At 29.7% G+C, this 27105-nt stretch overlaps 1 protein-coding gene across 9 annotated transcripts in view; it reads right to left on the reverse strand.

The window, feature by feature from the left end:
- The window catches only part of LOC121116534 (kin of IRRE-like protein 3), a 308756-nt gene that overhangs the window by 94955 nt on the left and 186696 nt on the right, over nucleotides 1–27105 (reverse strand). For all 9 annotated transcript variants that reach the window (XM_071887590.1, XM_071887596.1, XM_071887592.1 and 6 more), the window contains one exon: nucleotides 8021–8151. In XM_071887590.1, coding sequence (XP_071743691.1) covers nucleotides 8021–8075 — 55 coding nt within the window. In that variant the 5' untranslated portion in view covers nucleotides 8076–8151. The remainder of the gene's footprint in view (nucleotides 1–8020; nucleotides 8152–27105) is intronic.

Consider the following 27105-nt stretch of genomic DNA (forward strand, 5'->3'; position numbering starts at 1 on the left):
CAAAATTAAATATAGTAATTACAAATTCGAATTTATGAATTTAGGACGTTTTCTGAATAAGTTTTTAAATCTTTAATAACTTCTTTATTTGATATTCTGATGATAATATTCTGATACATACTTCTTTATAACATAAAATTGAGTCTAAAGGTAACCGTTCCCTTTCAATATTTGCCATATCTATATCGGAAATATTTAACAATTGCTTTTAATTTGCTTTTGAGTAATGTTTATCATAATAATTTTTATTTAGTGACTTAAAATATCAGCTTCTTATATAAAATAATTTTTTATGCCTCCAAAACCTTTTTTGCCTCTTTCAAAAGTAATTATACACCTCCAAAAAGGTTTAAAAAAAAACAAAACATATTTCTTGTTTTTTTTTATAATGGTGAAGTCTGAAAAGATGAAGAAACTTCCATAAAGTACTTGAGGGATCAATAATTCCCTTGAAGTATCTTCCAATTTCTGGCTTCAATCTTATTCAACACTCAACATGACTAAGACCAATTTGTAAAGTGAGGACATCCGTCAGCTTGTATTCAATTGCCAAAATCAAGGTGACGGCTACAAAGAAATTTCCATCAAGTTTTCCATCCCAAAATCCTCTTCCAAAGCATCTTCACCAGAATTCAAAAGAACTGGCCATGTCAATAAATCTTGTTGGACATGTTAGGAAGTCCAAGCTGAGCACAGCACAGGTGAAACTTGCTTTCCGAGTTGTTACCAAGAATATAACAACAATAACTCTCAAATCCAGCCAGCAGGGGTTGAAAAAAAAACAGTAACTTTGGTTGAACGATGAAATGTGCATAGTGTTTTGCACAAGAATGAAATCTGGGGCTGTATGCAGAAAAAGTTTCTAAAGACTTCTTAAATTTTTTTTACAGATTAGGCACATAAAGACCAGGCTGAAGTACGCCAATGATCACAAAGATGATTAACTCAATTTATGACGCACTGTGTTGTGGTCAGATGGGACGAAGGTGGAGTTGTCTGGCCACAACAAGCATTGTCATATTTGGAACCAGAAGGGACAAGCCTTGAACCTCCCAAAAGACTATTGTAACTGTGAAACACGGTGATGGAAGCATCATGATTTGGGTTTTTTTTTGCTGCCAATGGAACTGGAGAACTTCAGAAATGCATCTGCATCAATCCGTAGTGATGCTTAAGCTTGGAAGCCATTTCTGGTTCCAGCAAGACAATGAACCAAAGAACACATACAAAAAAGTTCATGAATAACTCAATAGGTATAAGGTTAGGGCCATTGACTGGCCAGCCCATAATTCTCACCTGAACCCTATGGACAATTTATGGAATACATTGAAAAAAGTGGTTACGAAAAATCATCTAATAAATCTAAATTACCTTTGGAGATTCTTTCAATAAGAGTGGTCCAAAATCGATCCCAGTCTTTGTCTTAACTTTTTAAGGATTGATCACCAGCGTATTCAACATTTGAAAAAAGCCAGAGGCCATGTTACAGAGTATTAAGATATTTTACTCTTTTTGTATGAATACTTATGAAACGCCAAAAATAATATTTGTTAATTCCCTCAGAAAAATGAATAAATTAAAATAGTTTTTTTTAGTGAAGAGTAGTTTTGACTAGGGATATTCTAAATGAAATTGTGGATCAAACATACATATCACTTCATGCTTTCTTTGCATTTTTGTGAGGATACGAATAGTCTTGGGCTCAACTGTGTATGCCAATGTTTTGATTTAAAAAAATCTGGAATATAATACACGTTGTCTATATTCAGTACATGAACATATACTTCTAGCAGTGATGTGTTATAAAATGCAAAACTTACAATAATTATCATTTTAAATTATTTTCATTTATATTTAATTTTGTGAGATACATAACAATAATGATCTTTTCCTTGATTGTACTGTTTTTCTCTTTCATTTTCTACTCTGTTTTATAATTAAAAACATTAACTTTGCATCTTTTTTCTAATATAATGAAAACTAATTTTTGTGCATCTTTCTCCTCAAAATTAAGAAACGATACTTCTATTACGAATAAAAAACTCTACAAAATTAAACATATTTTGGGTGGGTATTTTATATACATAAAATTTAGGCCTAATATATATGACAATTACTTTCCCAAAAAAATAAATTCAGCAATTCACAAATCTTTGGTTCTTACGTGTAGGGATCCCTAATGAAGTCGATAACAAACAAACCACTAGGGGTTTACATCATGGAAGCTGGGATGCCATATTTTTTTTGCCCAAAACATAGATGACCTAAAGATGTTGTTTTGTATTTGAAAAATCCAGTTCCAATAAGCCGATTTAGAAAAATTGTAACAATTTGAAATTTTAGCATAACATAATTAACTAGTGAGTTATTTGCGTACTGAGGCGTGCGCTTGGCACAATGGCACACAATAATAGCCGAATGGCGTTCGTATTTTAAGTCAATCTAAAGGCTTTTATAATTTTTATTAAGCATTTGCGTTACTTAAATCTGATGAGAACACTTTTATAAACAAAGATCTGAAGCTTACCAAAATATTGAGGTTTAAAATTGTTCCAGATTCAAAATTCCCACTTTTTATGTTAGATTCTTTTTAAAGAGAATAATGTAAAAATGTCCATTTAAAGTATAAATGTGGCATGTCCAAAGTTTTCCAAAAAAATCGCCAGAGCCATTAAAAGGTTTCAGCTGATTTTCATATGAGGTTGTAAGAATACGTTGAATTTAGGTACAATATTTGTAATATACATTATCTCTACATTTTCTAATTGTGTTTCTTCATTTTGACGAGAAAGTTGTACAAAAATAAGTTTTCATTGTATTGGTAAAAAAATACAATGTTAATGCTTTTAGTAGTTACAAAAATGTATTTAGCTATTAAAAATATATGATACACTAAACCTCATCAAACAATGATAAGTACTAATTTAATTTCCCAAATTTGTATAAAGTAATGAATCTTTCATAATTTTTTTGTCCCAAATAAAAATTTAATTTTATACTATTAGAATAACAAATAAATACATAATGTATTAAAACCTAAAACTCATGTTGATAAGATTATTTATGGAAAATATTTTATTTTTTCTCGGTGTCTTATATTCATTTTAATTGATATTTACGATCACAAAATGGAATGAATACTGTAAATGATGACACAAAATTTCAATAATGCAATTATTATAACTGTTCAACTGTGTTTATTATGTAATTAAATACGTTTTTTTTAATCCAACTAACTAATTGTATTAAAAAAATAATGTTCATTAAAGGAGAATTAACAGAAAGATAAAATAATCACAACATGAATATACATATTTATAAATATATATTTCTTTTTTGAGAATAAATATTTTATATAAAATACTTTTTCGACTCAGTCATTTATGTAAATCACATTGTACTAAATTTATAAGTACAAAGTTCATGCAAATGTAGGTAACTTAAATGGGAGAAATAAGACAAAACTCGTGACTTTCATCTGCAATTTTTATGCAAATCGTGTTATTTTAAAAATAAAAGCTGAAATACTTTCGCTCCATCTTCCATGTCAATTCATAATTTAACATATAAACAGTAGTTATCTTAAACTTTATAATTTTCTCTGTTCTCATCCCATCCCCCTACAAACCGGTTTGAATACAAAAAGAACAAACTAATGTAGAGTAATTCCGGTACAAATGTCACTCTACCGCATCAGTTGCTAATTATGGTTCCTCACGACAACATACCGCCTTCTTTTTTTAGTCAGGAACACCAACCATGTGCACTTTAGGTTTTTAAATGTGCAATTTAAATGGTTCAATCGACAAAGCTGATTAGAAGACCCGGAACCTGAAGCTGCCAATTGTCTAAAGGTTTGACAAGGAAAATAAACAAAAAAATCGAGCAAAATCCTGGGCAATTGATTAATGCGATCCCTGACAGTATCGACGTAGTGTCATAATCCACTGGCCATTGTATCATCAATGAAGACCTACAGTACTACATACATGTACGTCGTTAGGAACAGCTTCTAACTCCGTCAAACATGGAGAAAAGGATCTCTCGAACCAAGTCTTTGATTAAGCTAAAACAGAAGCCTCCAATCGATCTTCCCTGTATCTTCTTGGATAAGAAATATTTCTTCCAAAGACAAAAGCAAAACTCTAGAAACAATAAATGTTTGTCAAAAATCCTTATAAAGTCCCTATGGTCATGAAAGACCAATTACCTACATCATTTTATGGTTCTTGCCGTTGTTAGTAGCGAGGGTCACACTTAGCCACCCTTCATCTTCAAACAGGGCCTGAAGATCAGCAACAAGGTTTACATCAGTGTTTTGCACACCAAAGTCTTTCCCGGGATCCCCAGCATCATAAAATACCAATTTTTTTTTAGAGACGGGGCACCCTGTCCCACATTCAAAATAACTCTCGATTTTCCTGATTTTGAGAAAATGTTGTACATCCAGTCAGTCCTCTTAAATCGTCAGAATTGAATCCATTAGACTATTTTGTTTGGTGCAATAGACAAATGGGTTTCCAATGAAGGCCTCTACAGAACCACACCATCCCTGAGATCTAGGATCAGGAGGACATTCCGGACTATACACAGTGGGATGGTCAAGAAGGCGGTGGGACGTTTTGAAAGAGTGGTCCGAGCTAATGGCGATTTTATTGGTTGAATGTAAAGTTTATATTGTATATTGTGTTTTTTTTTTGAAAGTTTGAGTAAAATCGGTAAAGTAATAAAGTCACATCAGCTTTCTACTATTTCCTTATTACGGTGCTTCATAAGTATCTGACTTATTTTAGAAATTTTTTAATTAATTGTAAAGGTTTTGAAACAAATTTTATGTGTTTGTATTATTTAATTTACTATGAAGTTGTACTATCTACATTCTACAAAATTTTAAATTAATTTCTCTCACTAATAGTACAGATTACTAATTCACAATTATGTAATATAATGCCAATAAAATATTCCATTTCTTCACCAATGTTTATTATATTTTAACAAATAATTCGAAGCTAACGCTACGATATAATTTGCTAAGTAAGAAGTATTATTGTCAGTGATGCTAATCAGGAGCATTTTGACCATGTTAAAAACAAAACAAAAACATAAAAACCACATAACTATCAATATTGAAGAAAATCTATGTATTTTAGCCATATTTTATAAAAGAAAGAAACTGACAATCAACACTGTAGACCTCACAACTTGAAGAATGTTATGGAGAAGAGTACATTAGCTATGATGAAGTTTCAATAGTCGGCTAGAAGTAGCCTTGAAGAGGACGGGGGAGAAGGAAATTCACCTAGGTCTCAGTCCAACAAGGACATACAGTTATAATTTTACATCTAAGAAGCAAGATTACTCTCCGTATATAATGAGCTCACGCAAATGTTCAATCCAGTTTTCTGCATATTAGTGATATGTTCTATGTAGTTGATATTCCCTCATCTAGAATTTAATAATAATGAAAACTACTTACGAAAGAAAATTTACTCTTGAGTTTGCCAACTCCAAGAAAATAGACGAGCTAAAGAAAAGCAGCACCTGATTTTATTTACAAATTATTTATATCCGCTGGCTAGTGTAAAAAACGGAGTAGAAACAAAACAAAAAAAAACTGCAAACTATATTTGAACGTTGAAATGCTGAGCAAAAAACAACCATCTACTTTCAATATGATAGCAATTGAAATATGAACAGTAATGTAAATTATATGATTTTTTAGCTGGCCCTTTTTTTTTTGCTGTTTTTTGAAATGATTTTTTTAAATAAATTCAATTACATTTAAAACCTGACTTAAAATTCGTGTGTCCTCATAAAATAAAGAGCAAAACCCTGAGGATTTGCTGAGGAGTTATAATTGTGAGCCCTTGTTGGACTCGAGTTGAATTGGGGATTGACATTGGAGTAATTCTTGCCAATGTTCCTTTTATTCCCTTCCCCTCCTATCCCTAGTGACAGCTGATTGTTGTTGATCTTCTTCAAACTGTCAGAGTTACCCTGTTGATTTTTGGTTTTTCTTTTAACATTCCTATTACACACACGATTTTCATCCCTAATTATGAACACATAAAAAATTAGAACAAATAAGAATTAACTCATCACTAAATAACGCTGTCATATAATTGTAGAAGCGCTGTGCAAACATGGTAGAGCATAGCTAAAATCACTTTGTTTTCAACTTGAATTCCGGATGCTGCTTGGAAATGCGGACACATCTATTAGTTCTTATTACTTGAAGTTCTATACACCAACTTCAAGGCTTGAAATTGCGTCATTAACTCATGAGTTTATGTTTATTTTTCTGCATCTCACGTTTGTCTCAGGGTAAAAATGAGCTTCGGAAAAGATGTTCGGATGAAGATCTTTGCACTTATCCGAGAGGGGGGGGGGATTACTCCCACAAATATTTCCGACAAGCTCAAGGTCTTCAAAAAAAAAAGCAGTCTCTCTCGTTAAGCAGGGAAAATGAATAATACGCGAAATCCAAGTCGCTGTGGCTACACTACAGCCTTGACTTGAACCAAGTAGAGTTTACGTGCTGGCCACTCGTGGAGTGAAGTGCCTACAACCTCTGCTAGTAATTGTTCTCTAAGAATGTATGAAGAAAGTTAAAACAGAAAATAATTGCAGCTCTACTAATTTGTTTTAGAAATGATAATTGCAACATCTGGTATAAAAGTCTTTAATGAGTTTATGAACTATGACTTGACGAAATGTATTCATTAACGAATGTTTTTTGCATGACTATTACGAGACGTAGGTTGACAACTAAATGATACATTTATTTTTATTTTTTTGTTTGCCTTAAGTAATTTATTATCTTTCCTTTACGAAATAAGGACGAGGCAAAATTTGAAGAAAACGGGACAAAATGTGGCGAACCATGACAAAATCAACATTGTTATAGGCCAACGTAATATTTGCTGGGTTGATATAGCGTAACTACTATGGCAAAATAAAGTGTTATATTGCTAAATTGCATTATAACACCAAATTCAGATCTTAGAGCGCTTACCGGCTAAAATAAAATATTTATTAATATATTTAAGCCATCAAAATAGGAAGATGATCTGCTAAATTTTTAAATGCAAAAGCTTTCGTCTTTAAAGTCTATTATTAAAAAAGTTAAAGCTTTTAGTATAATTTCGATTTAGAGCCATATTATGAAATGGTTTAAGGTTATAATCATTTTTAATATAGTTCCAACAAAATGAGTCCAATCATTTCAAAAACATGTAAAATGAAGCGTCTTATTTGTAAGTAAATATGTTTTTCATATTTTTTTCAAAAAATGGCTTTAAATCGAAATTTTATTCTAAAAACGTGACTTTAAAAGAATGGCATTGAATCGAAATGTTACTCTTAAAACGTGATTTAAAAAAAGTACTTCAATGTCTACTACTATTGAAAATTTTCATGTTAATTTTCGCATTCTTTGGCTGGAATGACAAAAGTAAATGTGGGGTTTAGCCGACGGCGAAAAATTATGTAGGATAACCCTTGCAAATGTTATCCTTGTGCCTGGTTAAAGCCTCCAGGAATGCACTCATGTTAGGGGTTGAAGAATAATAAAAAAAGTTTAAACAATGAAGGACTTCTAATTCAAGAAACAACACCGTGTTTATATGAATAAAGAATATGCCCAAATAATAATCTTACTTTGAAATATGTGTGTATTGTATACAGCCATACAACCACAGACACATCTAAACGCGCAATAGAAAAATAAACAGTTTATTATATAATTTTCACATTATTTTTAGAGGGCTTAAAGTATTTAGGGAGTAAAATCTAATATTTATTTGTATGTATATATTTTGTAACATAATAAATAAATTTTTCTGGAATCGAGAGCAAATCGATATTTCCCCTCCCTCCAAATTTTAAGCCTTCTATTTAGTAGTTTTGTAGGGATATAATTTATCGAATACCAATGAAGAATATAAAGGTTGCAAGTGCTATGTGCAATTGCTTCATTGCTATTTCATCTATAAATAATACAAAATATTATCATTCTTACCAGCAGAATTAAGAGAAAGCATCATGACACCCAGCCAAAATAATTGAGATAACATTTTTTCTTCTGTTTCTTTCCACACTTCAAAACCACTTTGTCATCTAAGAATACACGTTTATCCCGTTTAAGTTAATCTAAAAGAAAATAAGAAAGGAAAAATTAAAAATAATCATCACAAGAAATTAAATTATCAATTAAAGTTTTCTCTTTTTTCCCCCATGTAGAAACTTCAACCAAACTTTTTCCTTTAAGTGTATATTTAAATTACTTTTTTGTTCACTTGATAATGATTATAAGTATTAGTGTGTGGAGCATCGCTTTTAATCCTGTACTTACCAACATTGCGTTTTATTATCAAACACTAATTACATACTACATAAAAGTAAGGAACTTTTCAATAGCAGTTAAAATTATTTTTTCTAGAGGGCTTTATTTAATTAAATACATAACTCATCATGTAAATATGATCATCATACGATGAAGTTTTAAAGTTAATAAAGGATGTAGGTCATATATTTTGTATATGCTTAAATACATTTTTGGTAAAATATGTCAAACAATAGAAACAAATTAATTCAGCAAATTACTTTTTTTTCGTATTAGATAAAAAGTTAAAATAATATCGATGGAAAATTGATACAACTGATGAGCTGTCATACTGTCTGTTTCACAAAAACCAAGGAAGAAATTCCTCATTTTAAAACAATAATCATATTATTATTCGCCTAATAGAAACGTAGAACAATAGAAAAGAAAGAATGGATTAAAAGAATGAGCATAGAATTGTCTATGCAGCCAGACCCAGGCTATTCAAAAGCTTTTTTTGATACATTATCCTCAGGTATACTGTTTCACTGATATATACTGTTTAGCATAAGCAATTAGTTACAAAACAAAACAACCTTGAGCTCTCTAGTTTGCGTAAAAATTGAGAAAAGGACACTTAACGTGATCGACGAATTTCCATTTGCGCACTCCAAGCAGTTGTGGGTATCCAAGAATACCGTCGTCCCTGTCAGTAATTCCAAAACGTTGGAGAGGAAGAATGAGTCTGTGAAAAAGGCCAAGATGGATCCGGAAGAGTTGAAGAAAACATGTATAGACCAATCTGCTCAAGGGTCCGTGCAAGTGATCTCGTGGTTTCACACCAGATCGTCGAAAGAGCTTTATAAAAGTGGGTGGAAAGAGCCTTTTGAGGATGGAAAGGCCTTTTTTGACACCAGTAACAAAAAAGCCCCTTCTTCTCCCTTGGAAGACCCTTCTGAATGAGTCTTTTGAACTCTTTCGGCCCCTCTAAAGCCATTTTGGATACATGTCAATGGGAATGCCTTCAGTGTCTGTCTTCCAAATACAGAGGCCTGCAAATATACTTTCTGCCAGATAAAGGACCCCATGACAGATAACTACATTCCCTACGGGTGCCCGGTTTTCCACCGATGCTTAAAAACCATACTGCTTAGGGAGGCTACATTAATCATTCAGAGAGGTCCGAACCACAACTATTTGTATTATTCATTTTGTTGAAATTCTATTGTAAATAAATAAATAACCTCTTGTTGAAGTTTAAAATTCAAAATGTTCCGATTTTAATAGACTACTCGATATATTATTGTGTAGTGATAATTTATTTGTAATAGTTATACAATTACTATAGGTATAATTCACCTTATTGTAAATTCTTTTAGGTTGGTATAAGGTGTTGTTAAGCTATTCCTCTTAAATATTATATTTCCGTTGCTAAGTGTATTGCTCCCACTGATACAGTATTTGTGATCTGTCAAAAGAAAAGCAAGCTGAATGGACTTTTTCAAAATTGAGTCTGGATAACATTCGTATTTTTTAACTAATAATTATCGTCGTATAATTAAATTACGTCGTATAAAACAAATGAAGGTTGTAAACTACAGTTACAATTCTTAATGATCTAAGTTCATCCAAGAAAAGTGAATACAAAGGCTATTTTTGACCAAAATTATATAAAAAATATGTTTTATAATTTTTCTTAACCCTTCGATAGCAAACTTGCTAAATTGCTTTAAATCTGTTTAAAATATATTTTAATGCTGGAAATATGAGCTTAAAAAGTGAGGACACTTTGTGGCCAAGACATCCTGCACTTTTTTTGGCATAATGGGACGGTGTACTGTCTTGCTGAAAGGTATAATTTCTTCCTTGGGTTACTCCATCCATCCAAGGAATATAAATTACAAGTGTAAAACTATAAGTAGTACTAATATTATTAGCAAAGTGGCATAACAGTCTGTATTTGTGGAACCCCACATCCATTTTTCATAGCGCCCTCTATGTCAATTAATATACCAATGTGTTATTTTAAATAATATTATCATTCATGGAGTTGAATTATTTTGTCACAAGACTCTCTGCTACTTTGCTTACAAAGTAACATAAGTAAACAACGCTAAGGTCAATTGTCCAGAATTTACTATCGTATTTATTTATAGTACACATCAAGACTGGTCTGTGCAATCCTCATTATCAGATCTATGCGCACATGTGTGAGTTTAGTACGATAATTATTTTCCACAACATTTATTTGAGAAAAAACTACTTGCATCTCTAAGAAATACCATGTTTGTCCGACGTATCCCATAATATTAATGCTGAATTCTTTTGCTGTATATATATATATTGAAAATAATTATTATCTATGTATTTTATGTATGTTTGCACACGTTTTTTAAGGGATATTATAAGGTTTCGAAAAGTAAAAATATTAAAGATGAACTGTCGTTCCCTCAACTTTAATATTGTTCTCAAAAATCCTTAACTTTCCCTTCTTTTTTTCTAATCTAAACATTATAAAAAAAGTGTGGAAAGATCCATACCCGTATGCAGTGACAACAATTTTTAGAGTTTTGAAGGCTTTATTCATGATTTATATGAAGAAGTCGTTTGTTAGTCAAAAAGTTTTTTTTCCAGAAAAATGCTATTTTAACGTTGTTATGGACTTAACAGCAAAAAAAAAAAAATGTTATCACAGCCATTTCTTGAGTTTTAAGAACATATATAAAAAAAATTCCGCAAAATCTATGCATTGGTTTGGCTGTGATTCCCAGACGCACACCCACCTACGCACAAACTTTTGCATTGAACATAAAGGCATAAAAGGAGGAGAGTGAACAAGACAAACTATTTTTAAACAACAGTTGAACTTGAATATTGAATATTTTTTCTTTTTTATACGTTATAATCTTCTTCTCCTTTTTAAATAACAAATGATGTAAACCAACATACAGAGACAATAAGTCTCTCTAAAATTTAACTGTCGTGACTTATATTTTAATATGAAACAGAAGAGTTCTGAATCAATTTTAATTTTTTTAATGTCCCAGGCAACGGCGGGAAAACCTATTCTATATGTTATTAACATAACTTTTGAGGTTTGTATGAAATACAATTACGGGCCACGTCTGGCCTACGGGCCACTGTTAAGAATCCTTGAAATATATACTATTTAAAATAAAGTCTTAAATTTTAATTTTTACATAACTAAAATAACAAAATTGGATGAACCTATTAATAGTTTGTGGACATTTAAAAAAAAATCTTTAGAGTCATTCTCTCGTTTTTGCATATAATTATGTTGCTCCTTTTCAATTCAGTTTTATCATTCAAAATCAGTCGTAATGAAGTATTTACATTTCTACACTCAAACCTCAATCCGAAACAAGGAATTTATTTATAAAAACTCATGGAATGTTAAAAAAAAAAGAAGAAGTTTGGATAAACTATTTGTAGTGTTATAAATCTGTAATTTCTGGAGAATAACAAAATCAATAATGTGTTAACATCAAATAAAGTATGTAAGTGATAAGAGTTTTTTTCTTTTTTGCATTATTCACTTAAAAAAGTTTAACAACGCATTTCTCATTGGATCCTGTTGTAAGTATGAATGTTGGTAGTAACTTTAATTAAACATACATATAGGTATTTTTAAAAAGCAAGCTCTTCTTCAATTTTTGTTTTAGGGCACTTCTCCATCATGGGTGATGTTCATAATCTAAGGTATTATTGTATTAGTTATAATAACGCCTACAACATATTGAAAAAATAATGAGGCTTAGTTAAAAAAAAAAATAAACGAGTATAATTTTCAAAAAACTAGAAGGAATAAATGGAATAGAGAAAAATGCATAAAGTTTAAAAAAAATAATGATGAATGACTAGAAAAACACCACACCTTTTCTGTATTTGGTGACTTGATATGCTGGTCAAAGGATTTATGAGAACCATCCCTCACTAGTATTCTAATCCCTCAAGAAGGCTCATGGATACTCCTATGAAGTTACTCGACAGAAAAATTATTTTGAATTGATGAAATTCATTTTTGCAAATAAACCCTTCAATTTTATGGACTTAAAATCCCTAACCTGTATATATGTACGCATATACAAAACTTGAAAGCTTTTAAAAATAAATTGAACAGGAAAAGATTCTAGCATACATCTGCTCGTTTACGAAAAATGTTTAACATAGATTTTTCTTTAGTTGATTATATTTCTATTCTTCTTTTAAAAACTGTATTACACACAGGAGGTACAAACACCCAACACTTTGATAAAACTGTCAGATATAAACTTATATCTTCAATATCCTCAATATTGGAGGTTATATGAAAACATATCGTGGAAATATATATATTTTTATAACAACATCTATATAAACCCTGAATATTGATTTATACAAAAAAAAAAAAATCTATAAAATGTATGATTATTATTGGTAGTAAGAAATCAAATAAGCACATGTTTTTGAAGGCATTTGTAATCTCTGAATCTATTAATGATTTTCAAAAACAAATGTAATACACAAAAATATATCCTTAATTCCTTGACATATTGGCTATCTGCATGGGCGTCTTTCACTGTATCTCAGGGAGAAAATTCTTATTTAATAAGATCTTTATTCGAATACCTCTATTACTTTACTCACTCCAACAAACTTTTGTTCGCCGATTTGTCCCTCAAAGCTCCTAATTTCATGGCCATGGGTTGAATTTCATTATTTATGAAAACTCATACCTTCAATAATAAACTTTATTGTCTTCATTTACTGTAAAATATGCCTACAAAATCGTCTTTTTATGTAACTGAGCTCAAAATTCACTTTATTTTATGAGCACACAAACTTATGTTAATCATTCAGGGATATCTTCCTTAACGAGTAAGGACGTGGTGAGATATATGCAGCTCGTTATCCATTATTTTGTAAACTAGGACTGACTGAAAGTTTTCTTAATAAAATTATTGAGCTAATATTTGATGTCAATTATTTAGTATCAATATGTTGAGTCATAATAAGTTAAATGGTCCTGGTGTTAATCTTTTAGTCGAAGGTAGTGAATACTCTTTACATAAAAGGTGCTCTCTTTTTTTCCTTCCATTTTTTTTTGACTAACTAATGAATATTTTTCTCTTTTTATGAAATGAAAGTAAAAAAAAAAATGAATAAATAGTCATGTAATTAAAATCTTACAGAATTAAAATTACTTTTTGGTTAATTAACTATTAATCTGATTACATAAAATAAATATGTGAACCCCCAAATAATATTTTAATTTCACTCTTAAATACTTTTTTTTACTCATTTGTAACCTAAGGCTTTTATATATGTAATATTCGATAAAAGTGAGTCTTAATTCAATTTATTTCGCATCTGAAACAACCTTATTGGTAAGTGTGAGTAGATTATAGTATGATCTTGCATCAACAAACACTCTAAGTAGGTAATTATTAAATAGGGAAAAAATCAAAAATCCTTTTTTTCCCGTTAAATTACCTCTATCAAATATCTCATTTTTAAATTATAAAATAAGTATTCAAGGGTTAACACTTTTATTAAATGATTGTTTTGATTTAATTCCTTCTTTCCTTAAGTTTTGAATATACTTGAATTTAGTAGGAAATGAACGAATCAGGAGTTGCTAATGACAACTGCTTACAAATGTGTATTCATTCCTATGATTACAATTTAAAAAAAAAAAAAAAGGTATGTTAAAAATAAACACGATTGACATCATTATTTATAATTCATATAGGGAATAAAAAGTTATCTAGAATTCAATGGTTCAAAGTAGAATTGAAGATCGACAAATGAAGTTCTCCTTGTCTTTGCTAGATATTATGCAGTGAGATTTCTGTATACTTGCTTCTTCTAATAGTTATTTGACGCGAATCTAATTACCCAACGTGACACCTAAGCGTCTCTTTCCCCAAATATCCTGCAAATTTTTGGGTATACTATGTCATTATTCGGTTTCTTTATTTTAGCACACCGGCAAGTCATATTCTATACAACTTTGTCTATTTTATTCCTTTTTTGGTAAAAAAAAAAAAAAAAAAAAAAAAAAAAAAAGGAGAGAAAAATAGTTTGGGTTCGAAAATGTGTCAAAGGTATTTTTGGAGGGAACTTCCTACCAAACTCTGAATTTTGGTTCATAAGGCTCACACTAGGAGGACTTATCGTAGATTGTAGAATGCACCAACTTCCCCTTTTTCTTATTTTTTGCGTGTGATTAATTATTTTTTTCCCTCATGTTTTTTCAAACATGAAAACTTTTATTTATTATTTGTTTAGAAAACGTAAGTTTCAAGTTTGAGAAACTTATATTTTGTATAAACATATACAAATAGATATCCTAGCTCAAAGATTGACTCACATAATATCAGATATATGTGCATAATAAGTATATTATATCAATTTTTTTGTCCACGAAAGAAGCCTCAGGAACTCAACCATCAACATGAACATAATTTAACTGATTGATAAATAATATAGTTATATCCTTATTTTCTTCAATATTCATTATTTTGTGGAACAAATAAATCATATATATGTTATATAATTCATGTATGAAACTCACGTTTTGGGTGCCTGATATAAGATTGAAAAGGGATTGGATCAGTACTTTTGAATAATACTTTCCATTCATAATTTCTATAATACATGCCATTGTAGTATCATGTAAGTAGAACCAGAAATATTTATAAATTACAAGGCGGTGTGCGTAAAATAATAATACAAAAAATCCTTTGAAATCTTCATAGTTCCCTTATTTAAAATTTTGATATCATTAGTCTTGTCGGTAGGTAAAAAAAAAAGAGCAAAAAAAAATTAGTAACAACTCATAACTATTTATATTGATGAGAATCAATGTATTTTGGGCATGTTTTAAAAAAAGTAACAAAAAAATAACATTATAATCCGAACAATTTAGAAGCAATTTAGCTGTCATTTTCATTAGATCAGCTGTGACAAGGGATGAGAAAGAAATAAACAAGGACATGGGCAAGAATGATTCTAATGTCGCTCCTCAATTCTACTCTGGGCCCAACAATGATTTACAACTGTAACTCAGCAACAAATCCTTAAGCTTCCTCTTTGTCTTTTATAATCACACACAAATGTTCAATCAGGTTTTGAATATAATTGAATCTAGTAGGAAAATAACTTCTCAGGAATTTAATAATGATGACAAAAGCTAGAAAAAAGAAAATTTATTCTTTAGATTACCTGCAAAAAAAACCCAACCCAGTTACAAAATAAAAATGTTTTATATGACTAACTATGTAACATATGTTTTGTAATTATTACGTCCTTTAATTGTCTTTTTTGTTTTGTTTTACACACCGGTATTGCATACTTTCTACTTATCACAAGAATAAAACTTTATCCAAGGAGTAAGTACATAAAATATATCATGGTATTCTTACAAAGTGTAAGTTGAGGAATGAAATGTAGTTTTTATTATCAGCCGTAATTATAAGTCATATGATAACACGGTAAATAATGAAAACTTAACTCTAAATTCTAAGAACTCAATAAACCATTCTAATTTTACAAATTGATATTCGGAAGATAATCACTTTGTAAGAAACTAAGGTAAATATATAACCTTTTGAAAATATATAAACTTTTTTATCCCGAAAAATTGGGAAATATATAGAAAAATAACAAATATTAAAAAATAATCATAATTTAGTTTCATGTTTCTTTAGAAAATTAAATAAGATGTTTAATTTATACTTTTGTCTAACAAATACTTAAAAAAATATTTTTAAATTTTTAAAGCTGATGAGGCAGGATATGGAACATATTTCGATCCCTAAATATAATTGTCTAGCCTATCATTCCTTAAAGAATGGATAAACATATCAAAATGCAAAGAAAACATTATTTTGAATTGGTCTAATGTACATAAATCATTATTCATTGCGCATTGATTAGTTTAATAATCGTTGGTTCTGCTATTTTATTGAACTAGTCAAATATTTATCTTGTAGGTAGCATTAATAAACAAGTTTTTTAAAAACTAAAGTTTAATTGCTATTTTTTAATTAAAATATATGTTTACCAATTTTTTTCACACTAATATCAAAGGTATATGATTACTGGAGAAAAGCACATCATATACAATCAATAATGTATACACATAAAATAATTAAATTTTATTAAAAAAATAACAACCACACTAGGAAAAAAAAGTATTTGAAAATCAAATTCATAGATTCGAATTTTCGTTGATTTCTAGACCTGTTTATAGAAACTCATTTTGAAATAATTGTGTAAATAAACAATAGCAAAATAATAACCAATAAACAAACGTCAAATGCACCTCATTACTTTTCCCGGGTAAGAACTTCTTTAAAATTAAATTCACCTACGGATGCCTGGGCAATTTTTCTTCAGATGTGGTATCCCAGAGATACCGTGTTCGCCACCATTGTCGGAAACTTTGCCACTGCTTTGGACGCTATCGTCAAAGCCATATTTTGAGTGTCAGGTAAGAAGCCGCATAGTAGTTCCTGCTGAGTTGGTGCTCTCCCAATATTTTGGAGAATAAACTCTACCAGGACTCCCCCCCCTTTCTTTATTCTTTTGCACTCCCTGAAGTCGTGTTCTAATGTCTGCGTGCCACTACAGTGATAACAGTGGCTCTGCTCATCGTGAAATCCTCTCATCGTGAAGTAGAGGACCGTTGCTATTCTGTACTTCGTATACCTTTGTATCGCTGTTAGTATATGGTCCCATATTATTTTGTCTTTTCATTTCCCATTGCAGCCTTCATAAAAATGTGGATTTCATCCGGACTTGGACCTTGAAAATGCAGAATTCTTTTGATGGAGTGATTTGGGACTTTCATAACCACGTTCAAGGGTTTATGTCTTCTGTTCGGAATGAAGGGACCGCTTCAGCATCGTTATTATTGGGTTAGTAGTTTCATTGCAGTTTAAAACATCAATGACATTATTACGGTCCAAAATCGTTAGTATTTCCATTGATAACGATATTTTTACCTCCGTATTTCCATTGATAACTGTATTTTTACCTCCGTATTTCCTTGAAGTGGTCCACTTGCTCCCATTATCTTCCAATATATATTCTTGATCTTTGTTTCTAGTACAAGTCCTTTCCATGGGGTTTGATTAGTGGAGAACACAAATTTTCTGTTACAGGCCACATACAATGACTTTTTTTCAGGGAAAGTTGACCTGAAATGCCCTCATATAGTAGGAGAACTGAAGAAATATGTGTATATTTGTTTATAAATCTTAATATAACAAAGTTTTTCTGTCTGTTTGCATGTTTAAAAATACACCATTTATGAGTGTGCGTCTTATTTCTTAAAAAAACTGCTTGACTTCTTGTTTTATGAAATATTAATATAAAAATCGGTGTATGCAACTAAAGCTCAACGCGTTATTTAAAATAAATCCAAATTAAAAACAAAAAAATCAAATTCAGTTATAAATTGGATGCTTGGTAGAGAGTAAAGATTTGAAATTTAGAACAAGTTTGGACTTCAATATCTTTGCAAAACTATGTGTATCTTAGTTTGCATAGGTGATATAACTGTATAAGAAGAAATACAATTTTTTTTAGATGTCCTCCGAATACAAACACTGCACTCTATTATTGTGTGCCTAAGTGCTGGGCGCAGGTCCAAATAAATTATTGAGTTTACGAAACTACCCAGATCAACTGTATAAAGTACTGCCATAGTTTTCAAGGAGTCTGATGGATCGCAAACACCTGCATAATCGGGCTGAGAGCATAAAACGCGCTCGGAGAAGGAAATGTGTACTCCTAGCTCGCGGGATCTGAACCCAATGGATACTTTGGGTGTGTTGTCTTGACGAGAGAGGGCTCAGTAAACGTGCACATAAAACTGTTGACTCTTTTAGGGCTACCGTTCTAGAGACACTGGTCAATATGGACAAAGAGTTTTATATATCTTGAACTGTGCTAGGTTCAAGGGTACGTTGGAGACTGTGGTTGAAATTGGAGGTGGTGGTTTGAGTGATTGACTTCACTATGAACCTCATCATGTAAGGGCAAAAAAATTGTGAGTTGCTGAATTGATTTTTGAAAATGAATGGTAATAAACATTATATTAAATTTTCGAAATGTACAATTCCCACCCTGTTTATAAAAAAAAAATATATATAAAATGGGATTATATAGCTTTTATGTTAATCATCTGTGAACAAACTGCAATATTATTCACCTTAAGATTTTTAAAAACGCTTCTGACTCTTGTGAAACAACATGTTATTACCAATTATTTTTAGTATGCTACTAGAATTTAAATGTGAATTGATTCAATTATTTATTAATCTTAATGATACCTTGTTCAGGATTTATTCTTATATTCATCAATTTTTAATCGGGGGTTATTGAATTGGACCGTTTGCTGAAAACCCGGTCCATTGATTAATTGAATTTTTCTACTTTTCAATATGGGTACTGATACGTGACAGAAGTAAATGAAAAATTATAATATCGTCGCTAATATTTTATATACATTTTACATGAAACCTCATCAAAGCTGATGAGTACAAATTTGATTTCCAAAATTCGTATTTAGTAATGATTATTTGAAAAAGCATTTGATTATAAATACAAATTTAATGTTTTTACATAAAAAATAACAAATATATACTGTCGGAAACCTTAACCCATGATGTTTAGATGATTCTAAATTAAGGATTTATATTTTCTTGATATTTTATATTCAAATAAGTTTTTGATGCATTTTAATATATATATTTTCAACTCAATTAAAGTCTCTATATGAGGCTGAAATCGGGGTCAGGCCTTCGTCACCTTGTCACTTGGTATATCCTTAAATTCCTTTTTGATCCAAGTAATAAGATAGTCCTTGGTGTTGCAGGGTGTTCGGTTGGTTTGTCGTTTGATTGCAAGAATCACAAAAATCAATAGGTTTCAGATCTGACGAATTTGGAAGCCAAAAATCTGGCGAAATGAAGTTGTCAAAAATATCATGTAGCCATTTGATATTTTTTTAGCGAGGGTTGGAAATGAGCTGAGTCCTGCTGCCACAAGAATGGTCTCCCATTAGCAATCATATCAATTTAGGACTTCACTCTGGTCTGTAACACGTACAAGGATACATCAGTGTTGACCCTGAGGCCTTGAGGAACACAATGGAAGAGATGACATGGCTTTCAATCTCTGACCTCAGATTGCATTGCTGTTATCTCACAATCACTTTTAGAGGCCTAAAATTCCGTCCTAACCTTGCGAACGAACGTCTCACTGTGTACCAGAGTTTGAGAAATAGTTATGTTGTACTCTTGGTACAGATTCCCAGAAGGACTTTTTTCTAAATGTTTGAAAGAACAAATTTATCAATTGAATTCATTTTTCCAACTCGTGCAAGTTCAAACAAGATATCAAAATAATAATAATTAGCTGCCTTAGTCCCATGTTTGTCCAAAAGAGTACACCATAGTTGCAGCTTTGATATATCATGGACCTTATATAAAGGGCCATAAGTTTAAGAAAATATATTCGAATGACAAAAACTTATTTGAAAAATTATAGGAAGAAAAATTACTTCTTTTATGAGTAAATATTATATTTTTTGAAGTGATTAAATAATGAAAGCTGTATTAAAAATTTATATACATTACATGAATATCTATTTACAAATAAAATGGTGTAAGTTTTTTTTTTTTTTTAATTTGAAGCTCCGATCCTGAATTTGTATTTAATTTAGTAGGTGGAGGGTGGATTGAGTTTTATTTTTGTACAGTTTAAATAACTAACGTTGAATTCAAGTAAAATAAATATTTTGTAAGTAGAACGGAAGGAGAAAAAAAGAGAAAAAAAAGAAGAGAAAATGTACACAATAAAAATATAACATTTTTCTTAAGAAATTGACTTGCCAAAAGTGAAAGCACATGAATGAAAATAAACCTTTATTTTTCTTTATTTGCACATATCATTAATTATATTATAAGGCTCTCATTATCCTTGAATATTTCACTTAAAAATGTCAATATAGCTATGATTGTAAGATCTAAACTCTATCGTTAGTATATACATAGATTTAATTATGTGAATGTTACAAGGACTTGTTTTAAGCCTCTGTTAGTTTTTTTATTATTAGGCATTAATGTATTATTACTATTACAGAGTCATAGTATTAGAAACGTTCAAAAAGTCGACACTACATATACAAATAGGTACATAAAAGAATCAATCAAAAAATCGGATATAAAAGAAACACCTTACTTATAAAATATAATCAAGAATTGGATCTGACAAATAAGTTGAGCTTTTGATTAAACCATTGCAAAATTAGTGAAATAATTATCTAAAAGTACAATTACAGAACACATATTCAAAACAAAATTCATTTGGAGAAGTGTATACTATTGATTTCTTCAAAAATGGAACTTGCAATCATGTTTTGCAATAGATTTGGATATGATTCTGTACGAAAGATCCATTTGGTTAAAAACTTATTTTTTTCTTCTAGAATTCTACAAAATGAGTGAGTCTTTAAATATTATTGTCCTTATTACTTTAAATTGTTTTTGTGGAACAAAACATGGGCGCGCATTATTTTTTCGTTGCACTTTTTGCACGGTGTCTTTTTGTGTATAAAGTACACTCCAAAGCCAACCAAGTATCTCAGGCAGGACTACCGAGCGAACAATGACCTTACATATTGATTTGGCAAACTCCATATATTTTATAGTGTTGCAGAGTGTTTTTTTCTCCCTCCCTCCTTAATGGTTTTTGTTAACATTTAGCGCTACTTTTAGCAGAAGTGGTTTTTCTATTAGCTTGAGGACCCTCCCTTAAATAACATCCTTTTTTATGTAGTTATTGAACTGGTTAAAACATTCCCCAAATATTGAACAAATTTTTATTACATGATACTCAGTTGACATCGACCTTAAGTTATCCTATTTAAATTTGTATTATTTTCTCAACTATATCCTACATTTTGCATTAATAAAATCAGTTAAAATCTATATAAAAACTAATTTTAATGTATTAATTTGAGGTCTAAACCAAATATAATTTGTTATTATTATAGCAAATACATTATAATTTATATTAAAGAAAAACAAAACTATATAAATTTTAGCTCCTTTAAAATAACTTTATGAAAAAAAAGGCAATCATTAATTTTGATGAGATTGATTTTACAATAAATAGCAAAATACAAATTTTGCAAAGCTAATAGGAAAAAGATATTTAACGATATTTTAGCATTAAAAAATGTTTATATCTGAAATTGAAAAGAAGGAAAGAGGAAAATTTGCACAAAACACATTTTATATTCTGTTTGTTTTTTAATTCCCCAAAATTGTCTAAAAAGTACATTTGGAAAAACAAGAACAACTACCTCTTAATCGAAAATGCTCTTAAATCTGATTTGATGAAGAAAATACAATAAATTATCTGTCTCTATGGACATCAAGTACAAATAATATCTAAATATTATTTTCTCAAATTATTTTTTAATTGAAGAAGTGATGATAAGTAGGAAATTTCAAAAACACGTCAATCAGTAGCTGATATAATTCCTCAATGTCCTTCTTTTTCCATAAATAATGGTTGCATTGAATATCTTTTAAATTTAGATATATATTGCAGAGTATATTATTAATAATATCCTTTTCCCTAAACAAATAATTTTCTACTGGGAACAATCCAAAGACTGACTTTGACATTCGTTGATAACCTTTCAAGTCGTTTTTGTTGTGATACAGGCCTTTTTAATTTAAAAGAAAGGGAATGGATCACTCTAAATTGTCAATTTTGAGGCCTCTTATATCGTCCAAAATATGATCATAAAGATAAGTACAATAGCCAAATATAACCTTAACTGAAGTGATAGTTATTGAAAATTAGATGAACATTATCTTTGATAAAATATGGAAACTGCAAGTCATTAAAAATATCTTAGATCTATTAAAATATAGTTAACAAAGAGCCCAATATTTCTACTAATTAAAATGAAAAAGCTCATTTTTTTGAGTCATGACATCACTTTCATATCTTAATACTATAAACTGAATAAAAACTTAGTATTGATCAAAGAATCTTTTATTTTCGAAAAAAAGGATTTCATCAATTAAAAAGCTTTTCAAATTATGCCTTATGGCGTGTTCTAAAAAAATTTAAAAAATAGTAGATATGGCTAATAAGTAGGTATATCAAAACGAAATTGAATCTTTCACTGTGCAATTTTATTTGGAATTAAAAAGAACTGTCTTGAACTTTTATTCATAGAAACAAATGCAAAGACAAAGTAATAAAATTATTCACCCATTCTAGCAATTAAAATGCTTAAAACTTAAAAAATGTATCATATATACTACGTAACGCAGTAAAAGTAAAAAAAAAAAATACTTGACTTGTATAAGCCTTCCATTCCAATTACCTGCTCTGGACCAACTTGACCAGTTTGAAATCCTTAAATGATGAGAAATCAGAGGACAACAATTTTAGCAAGAAAACAAAATTAACTTTAAGGATGTTGGTATTCAAATAACTTTGAAGGTTTCAGAATATCAAAACACTACTTGATGAGTGCTCATGTTTCTTCATCTCGACAACCAACTGAAAATTAAAAACAAACATATGTTTATTGCATTAGTCACCATGTTTGAGTAAGTCGAAAACTCGGACATGATGATCTTATACGGATCTGGATGAAGTCAAATTTTGTTACAATTGTAGTGTACGACCATGTATGGACTGGTCATGTCAACTAATTGCCTGGTGTATTGTAAATATCAAATGCTCATCTTTTTTTTTTCAATTTATGACTTCTTTGGCTATTTTTTTTGTATATACTAATTAAATTATGTATCAAAATTTACATTGGTACAAAGCTAGGCAACACATGTGTGTATTAAAATTTCCATATGCCTTTTTATTTTATTAATGAATCATTTTTCCCTTTATATCCAAAAATAAATAATTAATTCTTTTTTGAAAGTCATTAATTTTGTTGTTATATAAGTTATTTAAATATTAGATTGAAGAAAAAGTAATTCCGTATTTCTTTTTTTAAGTACTTTATTTTAACTAAGTATATCTTGCTTATTACTTGTCACATCAAATCATTCGATAAGTCATTGTAAAGATGTAAGTGTATACTATAAACGTTTTTTGGACAGTATTATGCTTGGTCGGTTCTATCGAGAAATATCGTTTGTCGAGTATGGAGGTCTCAAAGGATGAAGTTTCCCATTTTTTACATTTATACTACCTAGAAGGTAAAAACGCGTCATTTATGAAGCAAATTGTGACTATCGATGAAAAATTGATCACTTACGTCAATGTAAAACGACAGAAATCGTGTTCATATGTCAACAAAGCGGCCCAAACCGTTGCCAAGCAAGCAATGACTGATACGGTTTGTGTGCTTGTGTGTTTGGTAAGATTGACAGGGAATGTTGTACCATGAGCTGATCCTCTTTAGGCAAATGCTCAATTCTGCTCTCTATAGTGAACAACTCTACCATTTGAAACTAGAAACCGAACAGAAGCGGCCAGTATTGGTGAATAAGAGAAGAATCGTATTTCACCAAGATATCGCCAGGCCACATATATCTTTTATGACACGGTAGAAGCTCTGGGAGCTCGGATGGACCGTTCTTATGCATCCACCGTACAGTAGGACCTTGAACCAAGTGTATATTTCCTGTTCCTGTCTATGGACAACGCGCATAGGGGTACAAATTTGGCCTCAATAGAGGCCTGTGAAAATTCCATGTCAAAGTATTTTGCCGAGAGGGATGAGGGCTTCTACGAGAAGGGCATCATGAATTTGGATTCTTGTTGGCAACAAGTAATCAAACAAAACTAGGCTTATGTACTTGGTTGTTACACTTTTATAAAGAATTGAGATTAAGTGAAAAATACGAATTTACTTTTTCCCCAACTTATTATTAGGTATTATATATTAAATATTTCGATACGTGATCTCCTTAGGGTGTAATTTGTATAATAAAGAAATGTTCTTTCTTCAAAATAAGTTAGTTTTTCCTTATATGAGTCTATGTCGAGTTTATATGTACGTCTTGACACTGTATTCATTTCAAGTGCATTATCAAGTATTAATATTCTGTATTTTTCCTGAAAGCTTGAAAGGTATATGGATAAGTAATTATCCATGGTTAAGTAATTTTGTCTTAAACTATTTTGCCTAAAACATTTCACCTTAAAGTCATTTTGTCTGTAGGATATTTCGCCTTTCAAAGTTGTAACTTTGAAATCAAAATTTTAATGTATACTGCTAAACACGAATTAAATGGTTGTTTTTTGTAAGAAAAATGATAGAATCATGCATGAAAATTCTAATGTAAATACCATCAAAATCTCACCAAGGGCAAGGTAGTTTATCAAATTAGTATGATCAGAAAAACAAAAATAAATAAACACAGCAACGATTCGAATGAAATTATTGCGAAAAACTTCTCTTTTAGAAATTAATATTACACATAACGGATTATTCAAATTAGAAAAGACTCATGGATTGTTGAACTAGCAAAATATGAGGCAAGATCATAGTTTCATTATTATTCCAAAATATAAAAAACAACGTGTTATTTGAATAAATACCACACATTTTGATTTATAAAATTCAAAAGAAACATTTATTTCAACCAAGAATCAATACCAACTACATTTAAACAGCCTTTATTTAATATTAAGACGAATTATCCCTGGGCAAAATGGCTCGAAGGTAAAATGTCCTGAGCCAAAAAGGTGTTAGACAAAACTTCTTTATATAAAATAGTAAAAGGCAAATTACCGGACAACGGAATAAAGAGCTTATATCGACACTGTAGTGTTTAATGTTGCCAAATGCATCCCAATGTAAATATATTTTTAAAAATAGATAAATAAAAGAGTGGCAACATTTATTGAGGTATTCAAACGTCCTCATTGGGAATATCTTTTATGTCAGGTGTTACTTGCAAATTAAAATTTATGTATAGCCATTGTGTCCATTAAGAAGCAAAGATCTTTATTGAAATAATTAAAAGATTGTCCATCCAGTTTACAAGTCATAAAAAATCTTTTAATTAGGTTTTAAAGATTTATTCCGATAGCCCCCCTTCCCCTTCAAAACTCCATAACATTTTTAGTGTCAAGCCTTCTAAAGTTTTTGCTCAATCCACAAGAATATGTAATTTTTGTTCAGTTCTCCAATAACTTTTTGTCCAGCAATTTTTCTTTAAAATAGTTAGGCAATAAACTATTTATAAGTTTAGAAATTTCTATACACTTCATATATAACATTTTTTTTTCTTTGTTTAATCCTATTTAAAGATAAAAAATAAATTTTTTAGTTGCTCCTACATAATTTGAAAATTGAAAAATTCCCATTTTTCAAATTTATTTTCAATATTCTGTTTTTTTCTTGACTATTCCAGGGGTTATTATTAATTAATGATGATTGAGGTTTTGTATAAACATAAGTGGGAATTGCATTGTAAATGACCTTGGATTATGAAATTATAAAAAAAGAGAGAAAGACAATAGAAAAAAAAACATACCCATAGGATGTAACGACCAAAAAAACCTCCTCTCAATTTATTATTTTTTTTAATATTCCTTTATATGGACAGATGGAGTTAAAATGATGAAGTATAAGTGGACAATATTAAAATAAGGAATCGTTTGTAAAGTCTACATACATTAAATATATATTTTCATATTTAAAAAGAACCGATACACGAAGTTACAAATATTGAGTAAAAAATAATAATTTCTTCTGAACGCATTCTGCCATTTGTGATTTATTTAACTCTCCCATTCTTTATGAGTTAATCAAATACTGTTTTAAAAAAATATTAATTCATTGATGTAAAAAGCTTTTGTTCCTAATACGTTAAAAATTTTTCGGAAAATAATGAAAAAATCTAATTTAAAAAAAAAAAATTATCCCCAGATATTGTTACTGTCACTTGCTCGAGAGACCGACATAGATTTTTAACAGCAACCTCTACGTGAGTAACATACCTATATTTTAAATAAAATAAAATTATGATTTTCCCCGAATTGTTGTATTTTTTGCAGCAAAACAACACCACTCTCTGTTGCTTTGATTGGAAGCGTAGATAAGTAAACAATACTCATTTACCATTTAAAAAAATGATATTTATATTAACTCGATTTTATCATATAAAGAAGGAAAATAAAAACATTTTCATCGTAAAATAAAATAATATTTGACTTTTTTTTTCAAAAAATTTAACATTTTAAATTAAATTGATTTTTTTACCAAAAAATTTAATTTTCCTAATATTTTTCCATAAAAATTAAATTTTCTGTGAATAGCATGGTGTTTTAACTTCTTTTTTTTCAAAAATAATTAATATTAAAAATTTAAATTTTGAAATTTTTGTCCAAAATATTTAAAATTGTGTGAAGGTTTGTAGATTTTTATTACTTTTTTTGCCAAAAATATAACTTATGGGGAATAAATTTTGATTTTTAAAATTTAAAAATATATATAATTTTAATTAATTTTTTGAATTTCTTTTCCAAAAAATGTAAGAAATACAATTTAATTTTGATTCTTTCTTCTAAAAAACATTAAATATTTGAATTAGATTTATTAAATCAAAAACTTTATTTTTTTTGTAAAACATCGTGAATTCTTGAATTTTTATTTTCAAAAAATGAAATATTTTTATTTTTTTCCAAAGAATTTAATTTTACAAAAATTTTTATTAAAGATTTTGTTTCTTTGGTATGGGAAAAAAATTCCATAAACAACCCCC

The sequence above is a fragment of the Lepeophtheirus salmonis genome, chromosome 4 (assembly GCF_016086655.4).
Source record: "Lepeophtheirus salmonis chromosome 4, UVic_Lsal_1.4, whole genome shotgun sequence".
NCBI lineage: Eukaryota > Metazoa > Arthropoda > Copepoda > Siphonostomatoida > Caligidae > Lepeophtheirus > Lepeophtheirus salmonis.